The sequence below is a fragment of the Brachionichthys hirsutus genome, chromosome 21, assembly GCF_040956055.1.
Source record: "Brachionichthys hirsutus isolate HB-005 chromosome 21, CSIRO-AGI_Bhir_v1, whole genome shotgun sequence".
NCBI classification, from domain to species: Eukaryota; Metazoa; Chordata; class Actinopteri; order Lophiiformes; family Brachionichthyidae; genus Brachionichthys; species Brachionichthys hirsutus.
In genome coordinates this window covers 2,251,246-2,275,990 of record NC_090917.1, presented here as the reverse complement: position 1 = coordinate 2,275,990, position 24,745 = coordinate 2,251,246, and the positions used below count along the sequence as shown (strand labels likewise).

At 48.1% G+C, this 24,745-nt stretch overlaps 2 protein-coding genes across 4 annotated transcripts; one reads left to right on the top strand and one right to left on the bottom strand.

Annotated features, from left to right (window-relative positions):
- Positions 1–403: 403 nt before the first annotated feature.
- ormdl3 (ORMDL sphingolipid biosynthesis regulator 3) lies at positions 404–2,988 on the bottom strand. Of its 3 annotated transcripts, none has more exons than XM_068754466.1 (4): positions 2,871–2,988; positions 1,955–2,205; positions 1,452–1,603; positions 404–541 (listed from the first exon to the last, which is right to left on the bottom strand). In XM_068754466.1, exons 2-4 carry the CDS (start codon positions 2,126–2,128, stop codon positions 406–408), a joined length of 462 nt encoding a protein of 153 aa, XP_068610567.1. In that variant the 5' UTR covers positions 2,129–2,205; positions 2,871–2,988; the 3' UTR covers positions 404–405. The 3 variants fall into 3 exon arrangements, with proteins under 3 accessions (XP_068610567.1, XP_068610566.1, XP_068610568.1); XM_068754465.1 differs by having other exon boundaries at positions 2,794–2,919; XM_068754467.1 differs by lacking the exon at positions 404–541 and adding an exon at positions 780–905 and having other exon boundaries at positions 2,794–2,919.
- Positions 2,989–8,653: 5,665 nt separating this feature from the next.
- Positions 8,654–21,979, top strand: wnt3 (wingless-type MMTV integration site family, member 3). Its single transcript, XM_068754851.1, has 4 exons — positions 8,654–8,733; positions 17,230–17,471; positions 19,738–20,003; positions 21,500–21,979. The coding sequence occupies exons 1-4, from the start codon at positions 8,654–8,656 to the stop codon at positions 21,977–21,979; spliced, it is 1,068 nt and encodes a 355-aa protein (XP_068610952.1).
- The last annotated feature ends 2,766 nt before the right edge of the window (positions 21,980–24,745 follow it).

Genomic DNA, 24,745 nt, shown 5'->3' with positions numbered 1-24,745 from the left:
TTACTGCCTTACCGCTTACTTGGTGTAAATGGCACAAAACACAGGTAAAATTAGATCGTCTTCTCTCACTGGCACAACAAAATGTCGATTCCGCAGAAGCGGGCAGAAAGATCCCTTTTTTTTTTTTTTCAAAGTGTGTGGAAAACGTCCATCTCAAAGGAGAATCATTAGAACACACACAAGGGATCGTCTTTTGTGTGTGTGTGTGTGCTCTGGGGTTCGGTACCATGAGAGCATCCCCAGCTGGCTTCATTTAGAGCGTTGCTCAACGAGAGCCAGAGAGTCGCGGATCCTCAAGGACCTGCAGCCAAATCACGGGAGGCCAGACACTGTTTTGTGCTTTCAGCTGTCCGTGTTTGTGTGTGTGCGTGTGTGTGTGGGGGGAGGGGGGGGGGCTCCGCCTTGTCAGTACTTATTAATCCCAAAGATCCTCACGCCGTGCAGCTGGGGCAGCTTGGGGATGAGCACGGTGAGCAAGGAAACGGTGTTGACCACAAAATGGACCCGGTCGTATTTGGTGTAGAAGCTGGTTAGTATGTACCTGCATCGGATAAAGAAGAGAAGAGGATCTAACCAGCAGTATTTAACAGAACTCACTTATTATTCGTGGGACGGTTTCAAAAAAAGCTCTCCGATAGGAGAACATGGAGATAAAGCAGAACCGCGTCTACAGAGAAGCACTACTTCATCTGAGGCAAAATAACAAAACGCGTTTTCAGAAGGGATTCTTTTTTTAATTTTATTTTTTTGTGCCCTTAGAGGGAGAGATCGCACATCCTGTTCTCGGTGAAGTGAAGACATGCGATTAAAAGCTCGGGGAACTTTTGCAGATGTGCAGCGTCCCCGCCTGCAGCCAGAGCCTGACCGCTTCCGTTCCCGTTTGGCGCTGGCCACCAATAGCAGCTCTGGGGAAATAAAGTGCGTAAAAAGTACACAAGAGCAAAACAGCTCAGGGCTGACAAAAATAAATGAAAAATTCAACCGCGGGGAAGCACAGCGCTTCCCGTATACCGAACTCCGCAGGTTAATAAGGACGGAGCGGGGCATTAAAGCTGCAAGGGGCTAATGCTGCGGGCGCCGGGTCCCTCAACAGCGTGTGGAGCTCGACTAATGAGGGAGCGGCTCAGAAATAAGGGTACGCGATGAATCCCGTTTGTTTTGAAAAGTCCTCCTTTTTTTCCCCCACACGGATCTGCCAATGGTAACAAAATAAATGACTTGAGGGTAAAAGTTTGGACCGGTTCTGTCAGAACGACAGGATCAAATCAGCTGGGGAGGAAGACTAATCAAGACGCCGCAAATGAAGTCACCGCCGGTGGGCGTCACTTTCAGGTCCTCTTTACATCACAGCTACCTGAGATTTGACGTCACCACGCAGGAGGAACTTTTCCTTAACGGGCCGCGGACCCCCTCTATCTGTCACACAACCGAAGGTTCGGAGGCTCACTTACAGGACAATGGGCGTGATGGTGAGGAATTTGCGCGAGGCTGTAAACTGCACGCCGTAGTCCATCTGCTCCCAGTGAGTCAGGAGGCGAGCCTTTCCCTGATCGGGGGTCTCAAATGGCGTCCCTTTGACCGTGTGAAGCAGGAGGTACATGCTCTGCAGTGCGAGAGACAATAAAGGAGTTCTGTCTTACCGGAAAAAGATCCCCAAATCATGCCAGGAAGTCCACGAACAATGCGCGGCTAATCCCAGCGTTCCCAGCGAAACACCCCAACCACAAATACTGAACACATTCCGGAGATAAAATCCTGCTGGAGTTGATATTTTTTGCTTTTCACGGGGAGACCGAAAGTTTCTGATGCACCTTAGAAAATCAAATGCTGTTTGAAATCATTACTGGCACCGCTTTACTGACAAAGAACATTCGTCCCTCACCCCATCCCACTACAACAAGGCCACACAAAAGGAATCTGCGGCGCCTCGTGGGCATCCTCCTCCTCCACTAACCAGATTGTGAATGAGGTTGGTGAGGGTCCAGACCACGGGCACGCTGACGAAGGGAATGCTGAGCAGGATGATGTGCAGGAGGCCGATGCCCAGAATGTAAGACAGCCACATCCCCCTGCTGCTCATCACGCGGGTGTTGGGGTTCACCTCGCTGTGGGCTGTCCCCACGTTCATGGCGGCGCGCTTCAAAAGCTCTCTGTCCGTCGTGCGGCGCAGAGACACGGAGCCCAGCTGGCGTGACTATCGTGCGGCTGTAAGAGAGAACAGATAAGGGTTATTTATTACTCGAACTGTGCGGTCAAATTTAATTACGTTCGTATCTTGGTCCAAACACAAGCTGGTACATTTAAATTGATGGGTCAACGTAAGGCTGGGCAACAATTTAAGATTCATTAGCCATGCTATGAATAGCATCACTTTAGGCTTTTTAAAATAGCCATTTTCCTTCTCGTCTAGATGATCCTTGTAAATTCTGATGTTTACACACAATAAAAGCAGGAAAATAATCATTAGAAATGAAGAAAACGTCCTGATTTACATTAAATGGTGATTTTGGGGCAATAAATGATGAATGCAACTGCAGTTCTGCACAAAATGAAGCCGGAAGCTGCGTCAACATGATCCAATAAACGGATTAAAAGGTGACTGTGCTTTAATCCCATCACATCTAACGTTACCTGCCAGCCAATCAGAGCCCAACATTCTGCTGTGGCCTTCACGTGCAGCTCTCGCTAAATTTATTCGTAACGTGTTTGCAAAACTAGCATTACCAGTCAAAAGGATAGCAACGCATGCTAGCTACTACCCCTAACTAAAGTAAAACACATCATTAGACTCACAGCAGGGAAAGAGGGCTTCTGTGTTAGCATTAGTCCTTTATCACAGCTTCATCGATCCGTTATGTAATCGATATTACCACCAAGGCGCCGACGAGGCTCCGGCGTTTCCATCGGTCGTCAAATAAGTCCCTTTCGGCTCCAAACGCGGAGGTACGGTTTGCTAGCAAGCAAAACAATCAAGCCACTTTTCCTTCGTCCTCCAGACAACAGCTGGTGACAACACAGCAGAGTTCGTGACGTAGCGTCACCGCTATCCGTTCTGAGGGCCACTCATCGTATTCTTCTGTGATTGGTTTGTTTACGTCACGTGATCGAGGATGACGAAAACGCATTCTAATGCGCTGGAAGTTTGTAGACTACGCCCCCTAACGTCACGGCGGTGGAAGAGCAGTAAAAACAAATGGGCAAAATTAAATTATTTTTTAAAAATGACGCAACAATGATAATTTACTTTTTATGACATAACAGAAATGTCTTTTGTCTCATACTTTTGCATGCAATGTGTTTGTATTCTCATTAAGTTTGCTTTTTTCTTCTTCTTTTTCACGTGTAATATTTATATAAAATGATTTACCATTTACCATCTTGCCGTCGAGTTAACATCTGCTAATTTGTACAAATTAAAGTAGAGTTTAGTCAAATGAGAGGATTTAAAGTATTGCATGACTTTGGTTGTAAAATAGAGTTCAAAATTCCTGTGATCACCACGACTATCCATCCTATAGCTGTCGGCATTTCAGACCACAAATTTCAACTTTGTGGTTTCCCAAAGCAAAACTCAGACTGATCATCCTCACCTCTAATGACCAGGACTGCATCCTTCAAATTTTATGACAAATCATACAATCTTGATTTATTGCTGCTCAGCTTGCTAACCAGTTCCAGAGCGCCCAAATATATGAAATGGTTAAAAATAAAATAACTCTTCCCAGCTATAATATATATTATTATTATGTTAAATCATGAATACTCATTTCTGATTGATTAGTGCAGCCACTACCTGTGGTCCTGTTTGGTTTGCACTTCATACCCAAGTACAAAAGGAGGCCCCTTGTCTGCATGCTTCACCAAGGTGAGAGGAGAACTTGCCAGAGGCAACAAGAACTGACTGAAGGGGCTGATACTCTGGTCCCAAAAACAAAGATCAACAGTTTCATGTTCTAGATCACAAGATAAGCTCTAACACTAAGTTAGGCCCACTATAGCCTGAGGCCAAAGGGGTCATCTGTGTTCTACTGGCATGCGATGTTACGTGACACCCGCTGTTTGTATGAGCGCCCCCGCAATGAGTGGCAAGAAACCAGTTTGGCCGACAGACAGCGGACTCTCTCATATGTTCATATAGCCGTGGGCGCTATAGTTGTATTCGCTGTGTAAACCTAGAGCTCTGTTGAAATGCAAACTATGGATGACATTACTGTGAGATCACCGCTGGCACTGGAACAATGGTCAAATCCATGACGTGGATAAAAACAGACCTGGGGAGACGTCCAAGTAATGATGCATGCAGATGTAATGTCATGGATGTATTTGATGGTGAGAAACGCTGCAGATTTTCTGAAGTCCGAGTCCTTCCAGTTACATAAATAACACGTTTCAAGTGACTGTTGTGCAAAAATAATAACACGTTCCTGAATAAAAGGCATGGGATGTTTACTATATGATTATTAATTAATGCATTAATAATAAAAACCTGATTTAGACTATTTCATTGCATCAGTTCCATCAATGAAAGCAGCCGTTAGGTATTTTCGATTCTTGCATGTCATTAACAATTTTGTTGTTTTCTCAGATGGCTATTTGTCGCAAACATTAGTATTTCATTGCTTAATTGTAAATTATATTTTATGCTGTCAAGGCATTTCACAATTCATTTGACAGTAAAGAGCGTCCAACTGTTTGGCCAGCAGATGTCACCGGTAACATGCTGTGAGCTGCTGCCATCCAGGAGTCGGTGCAGTTCAACACCCACCCAGCACAGACGCAGTGCAGTAAAGATATCGCTTTATTCCCATATTTGCATAATAAGCTTTGGTGTTGGTCAACGCAATCAGATCACCGATTTAATAAAGCAAAAATGTTTTTTTTAAAAAGTTCAAATGTGCAGTTTTTGTTGAGATTTTTTCCATTCGAATTAGAATTTAATTTAATTTCATGGTGATGTTGTTTGACACTAAGATGTGTTTCATACCTCTAGTAAAAATAATTAGATTTAAAGCAACATCTGACCTTTCTAAATAAGCAGCTTAATCTACATTCATCGTTTGCACGAGTTCTGAATCTGTGTGATCTGTGTGAAGCCAGAAGGACAATATGTTTTTCATGACCCTTGAGGTGGACCGGGGGGCTCGCTTGGCTCGTATAGAGGGGCTGGATGTGGCAGGAATGACACTGCTGGGGCAGTTGTCTCCAATAGAAGAGGTGGACTTGTGACCCAGGCCCGGCTTGGATGATAGCCCCGCTGGAAAAGGCTGACGCGGGGAGTCCATTATTGCCCCCGGAGGAAGCTGAGGATTAGAACACCAAAGAATTTCAATAAAAGAAGTGTCTGTTTGGGGGAGTCGGGGAGGGGCAGAAGGGCGGTGGCGGTGGGGTGGAGGGTTCCTCCTCATTGTCCCGTTAGTGATTGAGAGCAAGAGAAGGGGAGTCCGACGCCATTGTGTTTGCAGCTCCTCTGAAGAAGGTGGTTATTAGGGGGGCTGGCTAAAGAGGGGTGAGGGATGGGGAGGCTGTTGACTCTTCATTTTGTGTGAACAAAGTCTCTGGCACATAGCCCTCTTATGTCCCTCTGTCCTGGACCCCCTTGTTTACAAGTGCCATGAATTCTGTCTCTCTCGGCAGAGCCCCCCGCCACCTTCAACCTGCACCGCTGCACATTTTGGGGCTTAAGGGCCCTTTAATTAGGCCGCCTCAGTGTCCGGCTGAAGACCGCTGGGGGGGGGGGGTCGGGGCTCTTCCCTGTGAAACCTCGCTGACACTCACCAGTGGTTCTCCTCTCTCACGGCCGACGCATCAAGTGTATGCTGCCCTAATGAAAAAGGTCTATTGGGGGGGGGGGTCATCTTTGTCATATTGTCATTTAGAGGCGATCCCATTTCCAGGACGCATTAGCAAGGCCTCCACAGACAAGTCAAGAGAGTAAACACAATGCACTTTCTGTACAGACAGCTTTATCATTGCTATCTGGTATTAACTGATAAGGCAGTTACTTCACCATCGGGTTGATGGTTTCCATCTTGCGAGGTGTGAAGAGGAGCGTTAAATTTGTTCAAAAACGGCTCCGGCAAAATGAGCGTTTTCTGGATGCCCTATTGTCTGCAGCTTAACCGGGCGGTGGGGCCGTGAAAGGAAAGAGGCAAAGGGAGGACATGAACATGGGAGAAAGTGGAATAAAAACCAAAGATGGTTCGGAGTGAGAGACGGAGAAGAATGATGAAAAGAAGTTTCTTTCGGGAGCGGGGAGGGATTGGGCGTGTTCGGGAACTTTTTCGCTACAGCCCAGTGTGTGTAGATACCCTCCTAATCCTGGTTTTATTGGCTGCCTGTGTTCAGCCAAGCCGGTCAGATTGAGTAGGTGGGTGGGGGCGGGGCGGGGGGGGGGGAGCGAACACATGTCCTTCTTTGTGTTAATACGCTGATTAGGCCTGAGAAAGAGCCGGACCTGGTTACGGCCTTTCTCAGGTCACCGTAGAAACCGGCCCGGTAGGGGACCCCTCCCCCTCCTGCTGATGCAGCCATGCCGAGGCCTTCCTCTGCGTTTTCTGATCAGGCCTCCGTCATTTTGACCTTAATCGCCGTCGTCTTCCCAGACAGCTCCCGTTGCAGCTTGTGGCCGCGACCTGAGAAAGGCGGTTTCGGTCGTTGTTCAGACGCCGACCGCAGGCCGGCTGCCTCGCCTGCACCGAGACCGCTGTCACATTCTCCCCCCCCCCCCCATCCATCTCTGGCCCACACACCCCGTCTGTTGTTCCTTAGCAGCAGCTATCATATCCAAGGCCCAGAGCTGAGCTCGGCACATTTCTGACGATGCCGCGGCACCGCAACAATGTCGCTGATGGAAAACAGACCTTCCTCATTGTCAGCGCTGCGATGGCGAACCGCATCTTGATAAGTTCTCGTCATTGGGGGGAGCGTTGAAGACTCCCCACCACGGCCGGCTGCAGAGCAGGCCTCACACATCTTTCACAAAGATATCTATCAATTATTGTCACATTGAGCCCCCCCCCCCCTGTCCCGGCTCAAACAGGGCGGTAGGTCGAGTGCTGCCAGTTTTGCCTACCTTCATTGTTATGGGGGAATAAAACAGAAGGGCTGGGTGTAGTGTGTGTGTGTGGGGGGGGGGGGGGGGGGGCACTCCAGTACTGACCTCCAGACTGTGGTCATGGAGCTCCCTCTCTGTCTCTTCGATGGGCTCTCAGCCTCCTCTCTGCACAGTGCATGCTCCCACCCCCTGCTGAGCGACCTTCCAGCCTCCTTAGAACACCGGGCTCACTCATGCCCTGGAGCCACCCCCCCCCCCTCTCAACAGGAAACACACATTAGAGGCAACTGGGGTATTTAACTACACAATTAACTCAGTAGAATTATTTGCATTAGACCAGCAACAGCAGAATGGTGGCCCGTAACTTCCGATAATAAATCTGGACGGAATCAATAAACATTTCCGTTTGACCTATCGTGACCTCGCCGCTTTCTCTGCGATGAACGACTGAGAATCCTTCAAGACAAAACTCCGGAGCAGATTGGCATCACTGCGGCCGTTTGATCTCTGTGTATTCGTCCCCATCAGTTTCCTCGTGTGTGGATTTACTTCGGGCTAAGTCTATTACAAGTGTCCCCACCCTCCTCCTTCTCTCGATCTGCCCCCCCCCAATCCTGTCCCGTCCCACGGCTGCTCGCCCCACAGCCCATCAGAATGACAATAGTATTGATGTAAACTGTGTCGCCTTTGGGCCGCTCAGGCATATAAACCCCTGCATGCCGGGTTCCAGGCACCGCTACAGTTTATGGCTTTATTGTGCCCCCTTTATGCCCCCCCTAGTGGGATGGGCGGTCAACAATGTCGAAAATTCACTGTACATGTCCCAGTGAGTGGTGGCAGCGATGTGCATGTAAAATCAATGTGTCAATATATGCATCCCAGCGTGAGGACCCTGCACGGTTGCCCGCGGAGACACCGGCCCCGCATCCCTTCACCTACCTCCAGCCACTTTATACCCCCCCCCCCTCCCCCAGCGATCACGGATGAAACAAGTTGAGTAAGAACTCCTCTCTACCTTTTCCATCGGTCCCTCCCTCCCTCCCTCCCTCCTTTCACTCTTTCCTTTCTTTTCCACATTACCAGGGGGTGGCGGGTGATTGACAGATGGGAACGAATAATAATTTTTTTTTCGTAACCTAAGGCCATCTTCTGTGATTGGCTTGCCAGCTGACATCTCCGAACCCCCCCCCCCCCACCGCACACACACACACACACACACACCCTGCCACCAACACCACTTTAATATTGGGCCTGTGGATGAGGCATCCTGAGGGAGAAAAAAGTAGAGAGAGAGAGAGAGAGAGAGAGAAAAAGATATCTACCTTAGGGAAGAACCTCGGAGAGAGGGAGGGAGGGAAAGACGGGTAGGAGTGTATGTGCATGTGTGGAAGAGACACTTATTCTCTTAACTACTAGGAGACAGACACACTTTTCCTGCCCCGACTCAAAGAAGGGGGGAAAACAGGAGGAAGATTGTTATATATTTTTTTCCAATATCATTTCAAGCTGCCCTGAAAGCTCGTCTTCCTCGTTGCCTGCTGGGAGTTCCATATATTGATCCATTTACACTCTCACACGCACACTGCAAAGGCTTACCTCATGGATTTGTATCTGATTGGATATTTGCTGTGTGTGTGCTTGTCCAGTTCACGGGTGCTTGGAGGCTATCCCATCTGGTGGTGAGTACAAATCCAGAGTTTTCAGCATCAGATCCTGCAGTCGCACATGAAGGAAAAGGAGTGTTTTTGGTCAAACGATCATTTCGGAGAGGGCAGAATGTGCACTTTCAGTTGACTGCGTGGAAAAAATGTTCTCCGGCCCAGTCCAAAGAATCTTAACCTCAAATACTAGTGTAACGGAAAAGCCTCGCCGTTCTTCCCCCCCCTCTACTCTCAGGTCTATTTATCAAATTGGAGAATGTTGTGATGCAAAGAGGATTCAAATTTTTGGAGTTTTGAAAGCCATTAGATCGTACAAAACGCACGGCTCTTTATCGAGCGCATTCGTGCTGTCATGCTGATTGTCAACAGCTCTGAGCGAGATGTTTCCACACAACGGCGTAAATCGGTGCGATCTTTCATTAATGCATGCATTTGTGGATATGGCAGAAGGACAAACGACAGCGATGGTGCTACGAACCAAAACTCAAGAAAGCATTAAAAACGCTTTATAAATCGATGTCTAACTTTATGCACAAACAGAATTGATAGGAAAGCAGAAATCGCGATTCGATAGATCCAGACAGACGACTGAGTTCGCTATATTTGGCTTTGTTTGCTATTGTGTGTCACGGTTGAAGCCGCTGGCCTCCAAGCATGCTGTGAATTGAACCTGACCTGTTTTGGGACTCACTGGGTGATGCTGGTCATGCATTGAATTTCAAAAATATAGATATGTTTTCCACACACAAAGTTGCATATCACTTTAAAAACATGACAAATATTAAGGTTTGTCACAGTGGGGGGGGGGGGTATGAGATGCCATTAATCTCCCTCGTGTATCATTTTGCTTTTTCAACCCCCAGATTTATCAGGAGATATTGTGTTTAGGAGCCGCAGGGTTTTTATTTTTAGTATTTGTTATATTATCACCGGCAAATGAAATTTCTTATTTTTCTTTTTTTTTTTAATCTCAATTCAAATTCAGCTTCATGCAGCTCACCTCGTGTCTCCCGGTCTCCTCTATATAAAATAAAAAGCTTCTATTTTGAAGATGTTTCCGTAGGCGCGCAACAAAAAAGCTCTCTTGGCACACCAAGCAAATCCTTTAGTAGCCCAAACTGGCATGTGGTCCCACCGTAGCGCTGCCCAAACCACGGTGCGTCTTCTGCTTTTCATTTACAGGAGCCGGCAGCTGCCAAGCACACAGGCCACAGGGCTGAAGTGCTAATGGGGGGTGGGGGGGGCGGACTGCAGCAAACCATCAGACCAACAGTGACAAAGAGCCCGGGATTCTTTTCGCCTGTGAATTACCTGCAGCTGTTCTGTTCAAGGAGCTTACATGACACCGGTATAATGTTCGAACTTCAACAATGCGCGCGCCACCTTTGATTTGGGCAGCGCATTTTCGAAAAGCGTGGGCCGGGTTTGGAGGGGTTAATGGGAGGGCGGGAAGATGAAAACGCCGAGCCGTAGCTCCAGGTGACTCAGACAAGGTGGTGAGAAATGGGTGTCAGACGCACTTGTCAGTGGCTTCACCCCGCGGTGTCCGACGCTGTCTCCGAAAGACAAAACGAGGGGGTGGGGGGGGGTACCGGGTTTCAGCGAAGGGCCCGGGAAAGGCTTCCTCTTGATTTGTGTCTCAGGGGCGAGGGCCCGGCCATAAATTCTCCAGAAAGAGGTGGGATAGGCTGGAGGGAAGAAGAGTTCTGACTGCTTTATGACTTGGCAGCACCGCTTTTTTACAAGATGGGGTTGTTGAAAACAAAAACAGAACCACCCCCCCCAGCAATAAGCAAAATACGCATCGACGAAGATGAGGGTGGTAGTAGCGGCTAGACAGGGGGGGGGGCGACGACTGGTGCGGCGAGACTGGAAATAAGGAACAGTTGGATGGCATTCGAGGGGGTTCCGATCGCACACAACCCACAGGTCGAACGGTCGGGTACCTGGTGATGTCATCCTTTCTGCGTGGCTTGAAATCAATAAGGTGTCGCCTTTTAGCTTCCGTTTTTCTACTTAATTAATCAATCAACTGTCAGAATGACTGGCAGCAAACCATTTCAGTTTGAGCCTTGCCGCTGTGAGTCAAAACTTTTATTAAGGCGATACGTTATTGGAAATCTGATTGAGAAAAATAAGCAATAGGAGGCAGTTAAAAATATTCAATCACTGCTGCACAAGTAAGTCACAGGTGTTTGCCTTCATGCTGCAACACAGGGACAATAAGCAAGAAAAGAAAGCCCAAAAAAATAAATACAACATTTACATTGTTTTATGAATCTTTTGATTCTGCGCAATACTATATTTTAGTGATCCGATTTTAACATGATTTATTTAATTAAAGCCCTCATTCATCTTCCTGAATGAAATTATCCGCTGTTTGAAGCAGCACTTGTGGAAGTTTTGGGAATCAATAAACCTCTGGAAAGATCTCGAGCAAAGGTTCACCCGCCGCCCAGTCTACACACAGACCTTTCCAGTTCAACCTGAGCAGCTTAAATGGGGCTCTGGAGTCCATCGCTGGGTCTCAGGAATGTCATTATCTGACTGCGACCCCCCCCCAAACTTCAATTCAGTCTCAAACCCCAAAAACCCCTACCATTGGTAAAGGGATCTCTTTAAATGATTCTTACCGCGGCTAAATCCTCCGTCTGCCGCCCCCCCCGTGTGAAAAGATCAAGGATGTTTGGGTATTATTCTCAACGGTGCAGAGGAAGGCGGAGAAAAGAGCAGGAAAGTCCAGAAGAATGTCATTCATAAGGAACTTCAGGGTTCCATCATGAATGGCTAAAGGGCTGCCGTCGGGACGGGGTCAAAGGAAATATCAGGCTGAAGCCCAAGAGAAGTGTCTCCATAGAGAGAGACATCGATCAGGATGGGAAACAAGGGAGGAAATGCTCTTTAAAGAAATAAGTCCTAAACCGTAGCCTTTAGCCGGTAGCGCCAGGCATCGGGGCCGTTACGAGGCGATGTAGGTCCGGGTGGAAACACTTTAAAGTGTTTTATATATGCATCTAAACACCACTGACTCTCACAGCGAACAAAGATTCACCAGCCCTCCACTAAGAGAGAGAAACCTTCATGCGCTGATCCAACGTGTGACTTCACAAAACGTTCAAAGGCTCGTTCTCAGTCAGCAGGCATTTGGGATGACATTCAAACCACAGCTAGGTGAGCGGTTCAAAGGAGAGTGGCGTATTTCAAAGCAGCGAGGGCGAGTCCTAATCCCCCCCCCCCCACACCACACCACCACCATCAAAGGGCCGTGCAACGTGCGCTTGTAGCAAATGACAAAGTCCCCTGGTGCACAGCTATTAAGCTCTGCATTCAAACACAGCCCAGGACAGTTCCTCAAAGGGAAAACAGCAACAGCCTGCAGGGGCGATGAGATCATTAGGGGACACGTGCGGAGGTGCAAACTGACAATGTCTCGTCTTCACTACCTGGCTGATCTCACGCCAGAGGCTTGTTGCACACGCTAGCAGGAGCTCTGATGCACAGGGAGTAGCTTATCGATGGCCGAAACGCAAAACCTCTTATCTGCAAAATGATCCAGAAAAAGTAGTGGAAAACGATCTATGTGCGCTTTGCAAGGCACCAATACTGAGTCGGTATTGTTTACACATGATACAGTACTAAAGTTTAAAATCAGTGGATTGTGCATTAAGTATCCTTCAAAAATAGCATTCTGCAAGAATGAACACGTTCTTTTACTTTTTTCAAAAAAGAGGATGTTTCGGCCATCGTTATGTTAGGCCAAAGGCCTCAAGATCAATCGGGTCAACCGAGCAAATAACTGAAGCGGCGTGGAAAGGAAGCGACGGTCGGCATCCGGTCAGCATTTAATATATAATGTATATTATGTAACAGCATCCTTCGGGTCCTATAAGTTTGACATTGCAGCTATGACATCATAATTTCAAACGTCACACAAAAATTAAGAATGACATTAAAAATGAAAAATGAAATATCACAAATAAAGCTTTGTCAAGAGTCTCACTGTTTAAAGATATCAAAGAGATTGAAACTTGAATTAAGATATGAAATAATACAATATGAAACTTTACTTAATTACTAAAATTATATTATTGTAGCCTATACTAGGTCATTACATCAGTATTGCAGTATTTTGCGCCACTGTACTGACACCGTATCGATACAGTTTGGTGACGTGCCGACACGCTTCACGAGGCCTCGTCGACCCATCACTGGGGATGTTACGAGATGTGCCGAGGCTTTCGAAGCGAGCGCCGAGTAATGAAGGGTGTGTTTCCGGGAAGCGTGTATCGAGGCTTGCTTCGCTTAGGGGAGGAGCGTCCGAAGCCTCACTACCACAAACATTTTTTTGTCAAACAAAAAATGGATTTGCAACCAATCAAAATTCAGTTAAAAATACAAATCAACTCTGATTCCCTTTTACTTTTCGTGGTTGGTGTATAAAGAACAATTTAGAACCTTTTGATGATGATCCAGATCATCCATGTGGGATGGGGGGGGGATGAGCTGCTTGGTGGAGGTCTGCGCTCTCCGACTGCTTTTTCAGGCAGGTTCACCAGCTTGCTCCCTGTTCCATCTCCCGTCTTCACATCCACATACTCCTCGTCCCAACTCCGCACTCTCTGCAGCAGTCAGCAAGAAGAAGAAGCAAAGGAGGTAGAAAGAAAGACAGGCTGGAACATTTTCCAGGGGTCCTGTTTTTTTGTATTTTTTGTATTTTATTTTCAGCCAGGAGCTGTTGGATTACAAATCAGAAGTATTCCAACGACAGAGTGAAGACAACAAAACACAGACAGGAGCTTTGCATTCCAGCCTCCATCAGGAAAAGTCTCATCCTCGGGCAAAGCCGGCAACTTTCCATGGCCCACTTACTCGCCTTCGCGTGCGTTCATCTCTCCGCAGACTCCGACGTGGGATTCATAAATGAAATTCTGATGCCGGTGTTTTCAATGCATGTCTCGGCTCACTGTTCTGCCAGGGCCTCATTTAGCAACACACGATGTCCTCCGGGCAAATCTGACAAGTTGAGCTGCAGCGTCAACATATAAGAGGTAAATTAGAGGTAGATTGGAGTTTAAACTGCAAACAATATCCTTGGAGTCTGTTTCTGCAGAGGCCTGAATTCTAGCAGAACACGGTTGGGACTCGGCGTTACAGGCACAAGCCCAGCATAAGCTAACGCTTCGAGTAAGAAAATACGTTAACTTGTTCAGACACGGCTTGAGAGGGGCTGGCGCCGATCGTCAATAACTAATACAACGGAATAAAAAAACAAAAAGAATTTTTAGAAAATCTGGAGTCAGTATCAAATTTGTTCGCCGAACCGGAATCCTTTTTCAAATTACTTTATTTATTCGATTTAGCTGCAGATTTAAAACATTATATGAAAGAAGCAATAAAATAAAGGTAATATTTAAGGGGCAATATTTTGCATGCTGCTCTAATAGAGAGGAGATTTGATGAGAAATCCACGAGAGCTGAGGAAATCCTCTTATTTTATTAACTGAGGACAGGGACTCTAATTCTGTGTCTGCACAAAAGAGGTATAGTGGAAGACGTCATCCATCCTTAGTCTCTTCTTGACCTGAAAACAGTTATCTGGAGTATGCCGTCTTGAAATTACACCATTTTGTGTCCTGCAACAAGGGTAGGCAAAGTCATCCAGGGAATCCAATGCATGAAAGAATGGATTGTGATTGTAAAATACAAGGTCTTAAGTTTTTCTCTAACTATATGAAAAATGCAGAAATTAGCCAAAGATGGCAGAAATGTAATTTGTGAGCATAAATAAATGATCCTGAAACACAAGCACGAAAATTTTAAAATAACTAAGGCTAAATCGAAATTCACTTATTTTATTTTACTCATTTAAAAATAAGCAGCAAGATATATATATATGGTGGATGTGGCGATATACTACGTAGTGTCTCAATATAAAAGTACATGGCATTGATATTAGAAAGCTGCATATGGGCGCTGTCCGTGAACTTCAGGCTGCTTCTGGAGGCCACCGGGCTCAAGGCGGCGACGCCAGACGTCATGTTCTACTCAACCGGTTCAAAGGTGTCACCTGGAACATTTTGTGCCTCTGGACCTAAGAGACTGTCACACGAAGAAAGCTTACCCGCGTGCAGCCGTGCAACAGACTGACCTCTGTAATGCAGATCTCCCACAATGGCAGCTTGCAACAGGTCTCTGAGAGTCCTTGACTAACCTCTTAACCCGAGCTGAGATGGTTCAGAGACAAAATAAAAACCAAGATGCAATAGATCAGCATCAACAGAAAAAGAAAAACAAATGAAAATGGGAAAGGTTGATTGAAATGTTTTTGATGACTGTGTTTTCGTCCTGATCGGGAGAATCTGCACTCTTCAGCGAGGTGTGTGATGGAATCCTTTTGTTTTCCTCTGTTTAATTTCTGTTGTTTCCAGCGGCCTGTCATACTTTAAATCAGCCCAGTTTAGATACGGAGAAATCCCCCAACCACGGCGTAACCCCCCCGGAGCCAGAAGAGGCCCTATACGGGACCTGCCCAGGCATGCACCTGCCAAACCCTGCTGCTCGCTGCTCGTCTCATCCCCTGCAGCAGATTCCCCCGGCATTCTGCCTCTGCTGCTCCCTCACTCGGTTGAGACACGTCGCTCGTGGCTTCCCAGAAGTGAGGGCAAAGCAGGCAGGATCAGTACGGCACACATGCAGTCTGCGTGCACGGGTCTGTTTGCACGATACGCCTCGCAAACCCCCTTTGGGGTTAAGACTCTCATTAGCGCTTAGCCAAAAAAAGAGATCCATTTCATCTCACCTGTCCACGTGGATCAAGTGAGGCACAGCCACTGGAAGCAAAGACCGATAGCCTGGCAGATCCCACAAGCCTGTGGTCTAAACTCAGCGATGCCCGCCGCAGAGATCCCGTGCGGTTTGCTAATGTATTCCATCACTGGCCGTGCAAAAGCGTCGGCGTGGTGGGCAGAGATTTGTACTGTGGTCTAAATGCAGAGATGTCTTCCTCGGGCTGTGGAGCTTTTCCTTTGAGCTGAGCGTCAGTGTTGAGTTCAAATCCAAGTTCTGTGGAGGGGCATCATCCACCCCAGTCCGTCCCACGATGGCGAGGATTAATGGGCAGCGACGGCGCTGGTAGACAGTGTAATTTAGACGCTTAGTCACCCCAGTCACCAGACGGGGTGATGTCAGCAACCCGGCGATGTAGGTGGGTGTGGGGGGGACCGGCAGATGAGCTAATGTGGCATCCTTTGCTCGGGTTCACCCGAGACAGGAACATGCACGGAGATTGATGAGCGCTACGGAGGGGCCTAATTCTGCAGCGGAACATCCAATTGAGCCGCACGGCATTCAAGTTGAGATATGAACCAGCAGATGCTTGTTTGGCCACACGGATAATAATAATAAGCCTTTTAAATAGCTCAAGCTTCTGCAATGAATTATCCTGAAACTTAAGGATTTGCACAATCCGCTGATTGTGTTCAGCCTCTGGTCGTTCAGAGTTAGCAACACTGCATCAGTGCTCACCTGAGATCAGAAACAATGCATGGGGGAGGGGGGGGGGGATTTAACCATATGCAGAGCGCAAAAGTGCGCATGAGCTGCCGACTTATCTAAAGGGGGATTTTTGCTTTCTCCCTGTGACTTCAATGTAGACTTTTGTGTTGGGGTGGGGCACTGCGCTGCACTCATCTGTCAGAGTCAGTGGCTGCGCCCTGCGGGGGGTCCTGAGGTCATCCCGAGTGGCGCTCTGATCTGATCAGCGTCAATTGTCCCGCCCCCCGTGATCCCCTCATGGCCTCCAGTGCCGCGTTGTCCATCCAGACTCCAGCAAAAAAAAAATAAAAAAAAAGCAGCGCGAGACGTTGCTCGACGGCGGTAAAGAAAAACGCTAAAACACACAAATCCCTCGCATCTGTTGCAAAGCAAGCATGTATGTTTGCTTTAGGTGATTGAAACGTTCATGCGTAGAAAAAAATAAATAAGACCTTTAAGTCCAAGAAACCATTAAGGCCCGTCATCCCAAGAAGCTTGTTCGAACATGGCCACGCAAAACATGTTTTCTCACTTGAGAGAAATAGAAAGCAATTAAAAGTAATCACCTAAAAATGAAAACAGATAGTGACTGGCATCATGGGCCGCGGTGGTTAATGCCTGTTTAAACACATCGGCGCAGCGTTGCTGGTGAGGAGGACGGCTCCACATAGACTGTGTTCGTCCAGATCTATTCGCTGTCAGTCTCTCTCTCTCAAAAAAAGAATTCAGGTAAAGAAGAAAACCGCAAATGAACATTTTGTACTGCAAAGGCAAGTGTTTTCAGACCTTTGAAATCCTGCAAGGGGCTTCCCCCCCCCCCCCGTATCGGTTAGATCAGAAGATCTGGAATCGCTTTGAAAAGTCACGACTACAGGCTTAGAAGTTCAATGTTGTTAAAAAAAACTGGTTGTGGTGATTCTTCTTTTTATTAATAGGTGTATTGCGTGTGTGTGTCCCCCCCCCCCCTTTTCGGCGTCACAGGTCCCTGGCACTGGGGCAGCAGTACTCGTCTCTGGGCTCCCAACCCATCCTGTGCGGCTCTATCCCTGGTCTGGTGCCCAAGCAGCTGCGTTTCTGTCGCAACTACATTGAAATCATGCCAAGCGTTGCCGAAGGCGTCAAGCTGGGGATTCAGGAATGCCAGCACCAGTTCAGGGGCCGGCGATGGAATTGCACCACCATCAAGGACAACCTGGCCATCTTCGGGCCCGTGCTAGATAAAGGTAAATTCATTACAGAATGGTTATGTTAAGAAAGCGAGCTGGATGCGGATCTTTGGTACCACCTTTACCTCCAGTATCACATTTGTATTCCGAGTCGGCGACTTCTTTTCGAATGTTTTGAATCGTTTTGAATCTTGTGTTTTGGGAGCTGATTGGAAATGAATTAGCCTCTATGTCAGAGGGGAAGGAATCTGTGCAGTGTGAGCAGTCCAAGCTCCTCAGTCAAAGAATAGGGGAGAGGGGAGGCCAAATGAGATTACAGGCAATAGAAAAGGGCTGGGGGGCTCCGCTCAACCCCTACTGTGCGTGAAGACCAGTGCGTGCCTCACACAGTCCAGCTCCCACGGACGGCCCATTCACACGCCCTTTTGACTCTGTCATGAAAACGCGCTGAAAGGGGATCGCTCCCCGATCTAGTCCGGGTGTGCACTTTGGGATTGGGAAGCGAGAGAGAGAGAAAGAAAGGATGTGAGGAGGAACGATGAAATGGAAAGTTAGGGACGGGAGAGGTTACGACGTCCACCTCCAGCCAGCTTCACCGGCCGCGGTGGGTGCCGTCGGTGGATGCCTGGAGGAAGTGGGGGGGGGTTGAGGTCCTGAGGTGGTGTATAAGGTTTTAGATCAGGGTGTTGGCAGAGGGGGCGAGTAGAGAAGGAGGGAGGGGGCGGGGTGGGGAATGCCAGCTCTGGGCAGAGCGGGGCTGTGGGGGCGCGAGTCGCTGGGCCCTTTGTCTGGATAATACAGTGTGACACAAGGGAGACAAAGGCGGATTGATGGGCCCAGCAGGTAGCAGGAGCAGTGCTAGCCCTGGCTAACAGCCAGCGATGCAGGGGCCTCGGGCTCACAGGCCCCTGGTGGGGAGGGCCTGCCAGGGTGAGCAGGGATGTCGAACCCGAAGACTGCCAGATGACATTTTCAGGAAATGTTCGGGATCTTACCGGGAAAAATTACATTTTGGGCGATGATCCAGAAGAGATCGTGGATTATGGATCACTTTGTAATTTGTGTTAACGTTGCAGTCAATGGAGCTTTGTTCATCAATATCTCGGTTGATTATTGACTGATGCTTATGGGATTTGACACAGTCCTGTAGGGCGGGAATCTCTATCTTACCACCGAATTTCAGCTGGATCGAATCCAGAATGAGGTCAATATATAAAAATGTTAACATCCAAAACTCTGTTAACTGATTCAAAAATTATATTAAAAAAATACAAACTCCAATTCATTTTTCTTTTTCATGGTCGGTGTATAAAGATGCGAAGAACAATCTAGAACCTGTTGATGATGATCCGGATCACCATGCGGACGGTGTAAACCTAATTACGAGGGGAATGAGCTGCTTGGCGGAGGTCCGCGCTCTCCGACGGCTCTTCCGGTTGCATATTGAAAATGTACTCTTGTAGCATCAGCAATATGCAAATTGCAGACAGATTCGGGGTGAGAACATTTGACCAGCCCTCTTGCCAAACATCAGGAAACCTTTGTCTTTGGCATATAAAGTAGTCTGATTACATCCTGGAATCCTCGCTGGCAGAAGAATCGCTAAAGAATTCCTGGCTTGTCTTTGGGCAGCTACTGTGTGTGCCGATCATAAACTCAGGCCACCGCAGGAGGACACCCCCCCCCCCCACCCCCCCGCTGTCTGTTACAGAGGCGGTGCGGTGTCATGCGAGAGCCGCAGTAAGTGTGCGGTGATTGTGAAACAATGGCATCCGGTTACATCATAAGCTGTCCTCTTCAAAGGAGGCGTAACTCCATCCAACAGTCTGACACACTGCTGGGTTTCACCAGAAGGCCTTGGGCTCCGCACGGGGACGGCTGTAAGGGGGGGGGGGGGGGGGGGGCAACATTCCTGAAACACTATCCAGATGCAAAGCAGCACACCTCAGGGATGGCAGGAGGCGACTGAGATCCTGCTGAGCGTTAGGACCTTCCCTCAAACAACCACAATGGGATGATGGCACTGCAGGGACTCTGCGCTTAGGCTCCTTCATATGCCCTGTCGGATGTGCTTCCTCATCGATGATGATGACGATGACATAGGTCACACTGTAATAAGAGAGGGCTGGAGATTTTGTCTATAGGCATCTTGTTTTTCGCATAAAGCTGAAATGCTGCGTTAAAAGATTCCCGCCTCGAGGTATCCCTTTCATTTCCGCTGTCTCAGTGTTGGCAGGAGTAAAGATTGCCTTGTCCATGTTTGACACTCTCTCTCTCTCTCTCTCTTTTTTTGCTGTCTGTCTTCCATCCATCTGTCCCTCAGCAACTCGAGAGTCAGCGTTCGTCCACGCCATAGCTTCAGCTGGCGTGGCATTCGCCGTGACACGCTCCTGCGCTGAGGGCACTTCCACCATGTGCGGCTGCGACTCCCACCACAAAGGACCTCCTGGGGAGGGCTGGAAGTGGGGCGGCTGCAGCGAGGACGCAGAGTTTGGGGTGCTGGTCTCCAGGGAGTTTGCCGACGCGAGGGAGAATCGCCCGGACGCTCGCTCGGCGATGAACCGACACAACAACGAGGCAGGGCGCACGGTAACGACACTTTGTTTTTAATGGGAATGTACTTATTATGCTCCTTAAAAGGGAAGTATTGAACCCACTTGATCTCATTGATTGACTATTAGCTTTCACTCTTCTGGGAAGGTTAGAACCTGGCTGCAAGGGTTTTCTCCCACTGAGACATCATGGGGGGGGGTTCCAGTTTGTCCTGCAGGTGTTGGATGGAGTTGAGGCCAGTCAAAAGCCCCTCCAACATGCCGACGGGAAAACTTTTTCTTGACGGACCTGGCATTGGTCATCGTCATGTCGAATCAGAAAGGGTTGTGCAACCACCGTAATCGACTTAAGACTTCTCCTCACCGTTTTGTGGTTTAAAAACAACCCATCGATCGTGGGATAGGGGCTGCATGACACTGCAGGGCAGGCGCTGGTTCCATTGCTTCAAACAAGGAGCAAACTGGAACCGGGGAAGCAGTAAACGATGGACAATGGTCTGACTGTCTTGTCCAGGAGACTTTTTGAAAGGTTCATGTGAAGACTTGGGACTTGGTATTCGACTTGTCCACACATTTCTGAGGTTTCACTTAAAACTCTTGACTTTGAATGACTGCTTAATTAGTGATCTAAGCAACACCTCCCACCCCATCTTGCCCCCCCCCCCCCCACACACACACACACCTCACCTTTCATGCCTCAAATCCCGATGGAAAAACTCCCTGCCTGTCAAATAACAGAAGTGAGTTGAGGGGGGGGGTATCAGCGCCGACTTAAAAAAAAAAAATCACTGGCTGCTGTCACCGCTCGGAGAAAATAAGACTCCCCGGTTGCTTGCTGGGGGGCAAATGGTGGGACCACACGGCAGCAAGACATTCCTTTGATGTGAGCGCACAGGAGCAGCCGGGGAGGCCACATTAGCGAAGTGAAAAGCAGCACTGTCATGAGTCTCCTCTCCACCTGGCCCTCTCACGCTCCATTCTTTAAGCCTTGGGGGGGGGGGGGCTCTCGGACGTGATGCCGGATGACAAACTCAACGGTGTGACGTCACCAGTTTATCCACCTGTACTCCCCTGCCTCATCCATAGGCGCTCCAGCCACCTGCCTCCCCCCCGCCCCAAGTCAGGGGGGAATTCTCCAGCTAAATATAGCCGTTAAGTTAAAGCACAACAACATGAAAACACAAAGGTAAAATGTGCCCCGCGGCGGCGCAGCCACGATGTGAGTCACCGGCTTCAGAGAGAATTATCTGCCGCACGGCGCCTCTGAACTTCGCAGCTGCAAGACACCTCAATAAACTGCAGCCGGTGGGACATTATAACAGATGACATAGAGATGTCCTAAGAGCATGGGGTCATTAAACGAAGGCTAAGCACAGTTTTATAAAGATGTGTGTAATATAACGACTCACGTCTTGGGTTTGGAATCGATGCTTCCTTGGATGTGTAATGTTCAAAGACAAGAACTAGCAGCAGCTGCATCCTTTACTTGTCTTTTACGCTGTCCCTCTAAAAGTGTCCCCTCTGTTTCCTCAGACCATTCTGGACCACATGCACCTGCGCTGCAAATGCCACGGCCTGTCAGGGAGCTGCGAGGTGAAGACGTGTTGGTGGGCGCAGCCCGACTTCCGCATGCTGGGGGACTACCTGAAGGACAAGTACGACAGCGCCTCGGAGATGGTGGTGGAGAAGCACCGGGAGTCGCGGGGCTGGGTGGAGACGCTGCGAGTCAAGTACAACTTCTTCAAGCACCCGACCGAACGCGACCTGGTCTACTACGAGGGTTCGCCCAACTTCTGCGAGCCCAACACGGAGACGGGCTCCTTCGGGACGCGCGACCGAGCCTGCAACGTGTCGTCGCACGGCATCGAGGGCTGCGACCTGCTGTGCTGCGGCCGCGGCCACAACACTCGGACCGAGAAGCGCAAGGAGAAGTGCCACTGCATCTTCCACTGGTGCTGCTACGTCAGCTGCCAGGAGTGCGTGCGCGTCTACGACGTGCACACGTGCAAGTGATGAGAGAGGCCTGTGCGCTTCCAGACGCACTGACTGCTGTACTACAAGTGCTCCCCGCCCACTTTCCAATTGCCCCGCCTCCTGCACGACCTCCTTCTTTTCCCAGATGGACTGCACACTTTGCATCCCTCATACATTGGCACACACTCGGGCCCCCGATGGGTAACGGGACATCTTTAATGGGTATTTGTACACATTTCTGTTAAAACGAAGTTCCAAACCACTGCACCCCCCCCCCCCCCCCCCCTGGTAACTGACCAGGATGTGCCCCGTGTTAACCGGACTAACCCGATCCACTCCCACGGGTAGACGGTGCCGCTGTCCCCTGCTGCGTTCGGGCCCCTCCCCTTACCCCATTGTCTTTATTTATTTCCCCCACTCCATGCCAACACGACGTCTGTGGCATGTACAGTTACACTCTTTACCGGTGAGATTAATGCAGATAAAACACACGCACACACACACACACACACACACACACACACACACAACACCCTTCGCTGTGCTTTGCATTGAGAAGCATTTCCGGACTAACGCCTCACTCCCTCTGGCCCGTCTGGCCAGTTTACCTTCCATTTGTTTGTTTGTTTGTTTGAAACTAAACCAACCTCTACACTGTTACTGAATCCTAAAGTGAGGCCGGAAAACGTCGGCGGACGCAGGAAGCTATTCACTTTGACACTACTGAAACGAACCGAAAACAGCGGGCAGCGCGGCGGGCCCTGCCTTTTGGTTCACTACTGAGCTGATGAAATCGCCGGCGTCGACTGACTCCAGGAAGATATATGCTACAAGCCTGATTTTACAGCCCTGCATTTCTGAAATATTGCCACTGGGCTGGGACTGGAGGTATGCAAGCATGTGTGTGAACAAGCATTGCTCATTCCACTAATGGCCCTTCGTACAGTGCGTATACGTGTACACTATTCCATCACCATGTGATTCCAGGTGGCAAACGTTCTGAGCATTGTTTCTGCAGTCTCTTTGTGAATGGCGATGTTGCTCCAGGCCCGTGATGCAACGCAGTGCGGCGGTGAAAACAAGCAGGGCAAGGTAGCGCTCAAATTATACGAGTAAGAAAGTAATTTTACGGTTGAGGGCTCATTTTTAAAATGTATGCATCGAAGCTGAATCAAGTTTTAGCATGCTTAGTATTAATTCTGCTCTTTGTTTGGAAATCTTTCTGTGTAGCACAACATGCATTCATCATCTTTTTTTTTTTAGAGCAAATATTTATTTTTATCAAAGCGCAGAGTAGATTCCGCATCCTCCCGGCATTCTCTCCGTAATTCCACTCATTCGGACGGTTAAAATATTCCTTCCCTCTTCTCGGTTAAACCGAAACGTCTTATTGGGAATGTCCTGGGATCCTCAGAGGCCAGCTGATGCCGAGTTGGCTGAATTGTAATTTTTTTTTTCAATGTAAAGGGATGATTTTAAGATTGGAGGTGAAACTTCAACAGGATTGTGACGCATGTGTGTTTGCGTGCGCGGAATGAAAACGATGGCTGCATGGTGGACGTTCACAGCCCCGCCCGTTTCCTATTGATTCTGTTCAACAAAAATACTAACGACCCCAATGGCGTGTAGGCCTCCATCTCTTTGTGACATAGCTCAGCACTTGTGTTACCTTTCTCCAGAGCCCCCCCCACCCCGCTATATCCAAAGTTTTGTACAAAGTGAATAATTCCCTTTTTATTTTATAATCGTAAATGTTATGTTTTTATAAATATTATTTATTATACAATGTATATATCTGTATGACTGAACTAAGATTATATATTTGAAGAACAAGACTCGCCTCGTGTGTTTTTTTTTTTATCTTTGCATCAGCGCACAAAGACACACAATAAGTAGGAAATGGTTTGACGAGACGGATCATCCATTGATACGCCGATTTATTGGTTTACGGTGATAATATCTGACACAACAATAGATGTTTCTGTCACATCTGTAACGTAAACCATTCCATTAAGTTAGGAGCTCCACGTTGATTCAGCTGACGCGTGCCTTCATCGCCACGGCCACAGACTGCTTTAAAGTGACTCAATCCTGCCCACGCCGCAGCGCAGCCCTGCAGTAAATTAATTGCTCCTCAATAATCAGAACTCGTTACTCCAGTTGCTCGCATTCCTTCTCTCCAGCGCAGATGTTTCAGGAAATTACAGCCTTTTAAAAAGCGGCGCACAAAAACGTGAATTGTTGCACCGTTGTGCGTCTGCGCCTGGAAGCTATGGAGTTTTCTTGTGGGAATTTTCCACGATTAGATTAAGATCGATTAACATAATCAATAAGTTTACAAAGCATTACGACCAAAAACATCCACGACCAGGCACTCCGGGTAGATTTAAAGATAAAAGGCCTTTAGTTTAATGGGATAGCATCATTAGAAAACACCCCAGTGTGTTCTTCAGAGTGCAAAGACGCAAGGAAACAGTAATGAGAGTAGATGATGACGTTTGCCTGCGCTAATTAACAGCTAATTGATCTCATTACTCAAAGATATCTGCACTAATCGTTAAATATTTCATTAATATACTACCTGACAGTCCGTCCTGCAGCCTATGAATATTACAATACTGTCAGTTTTTGTCTAAAATGTAATCGGTAATCGCCGAGACGATTCATCTCGTAAGCAGACGCCACATTTCTGGAAATTATGAGTCAATTGTGCAACAACATAATCATAAAAACAGTCACATAAGAATTCAACATGCCCGTAATTATGAAAAGAACAATTAAAAACAGCTGCTGAGAGTCTGCACT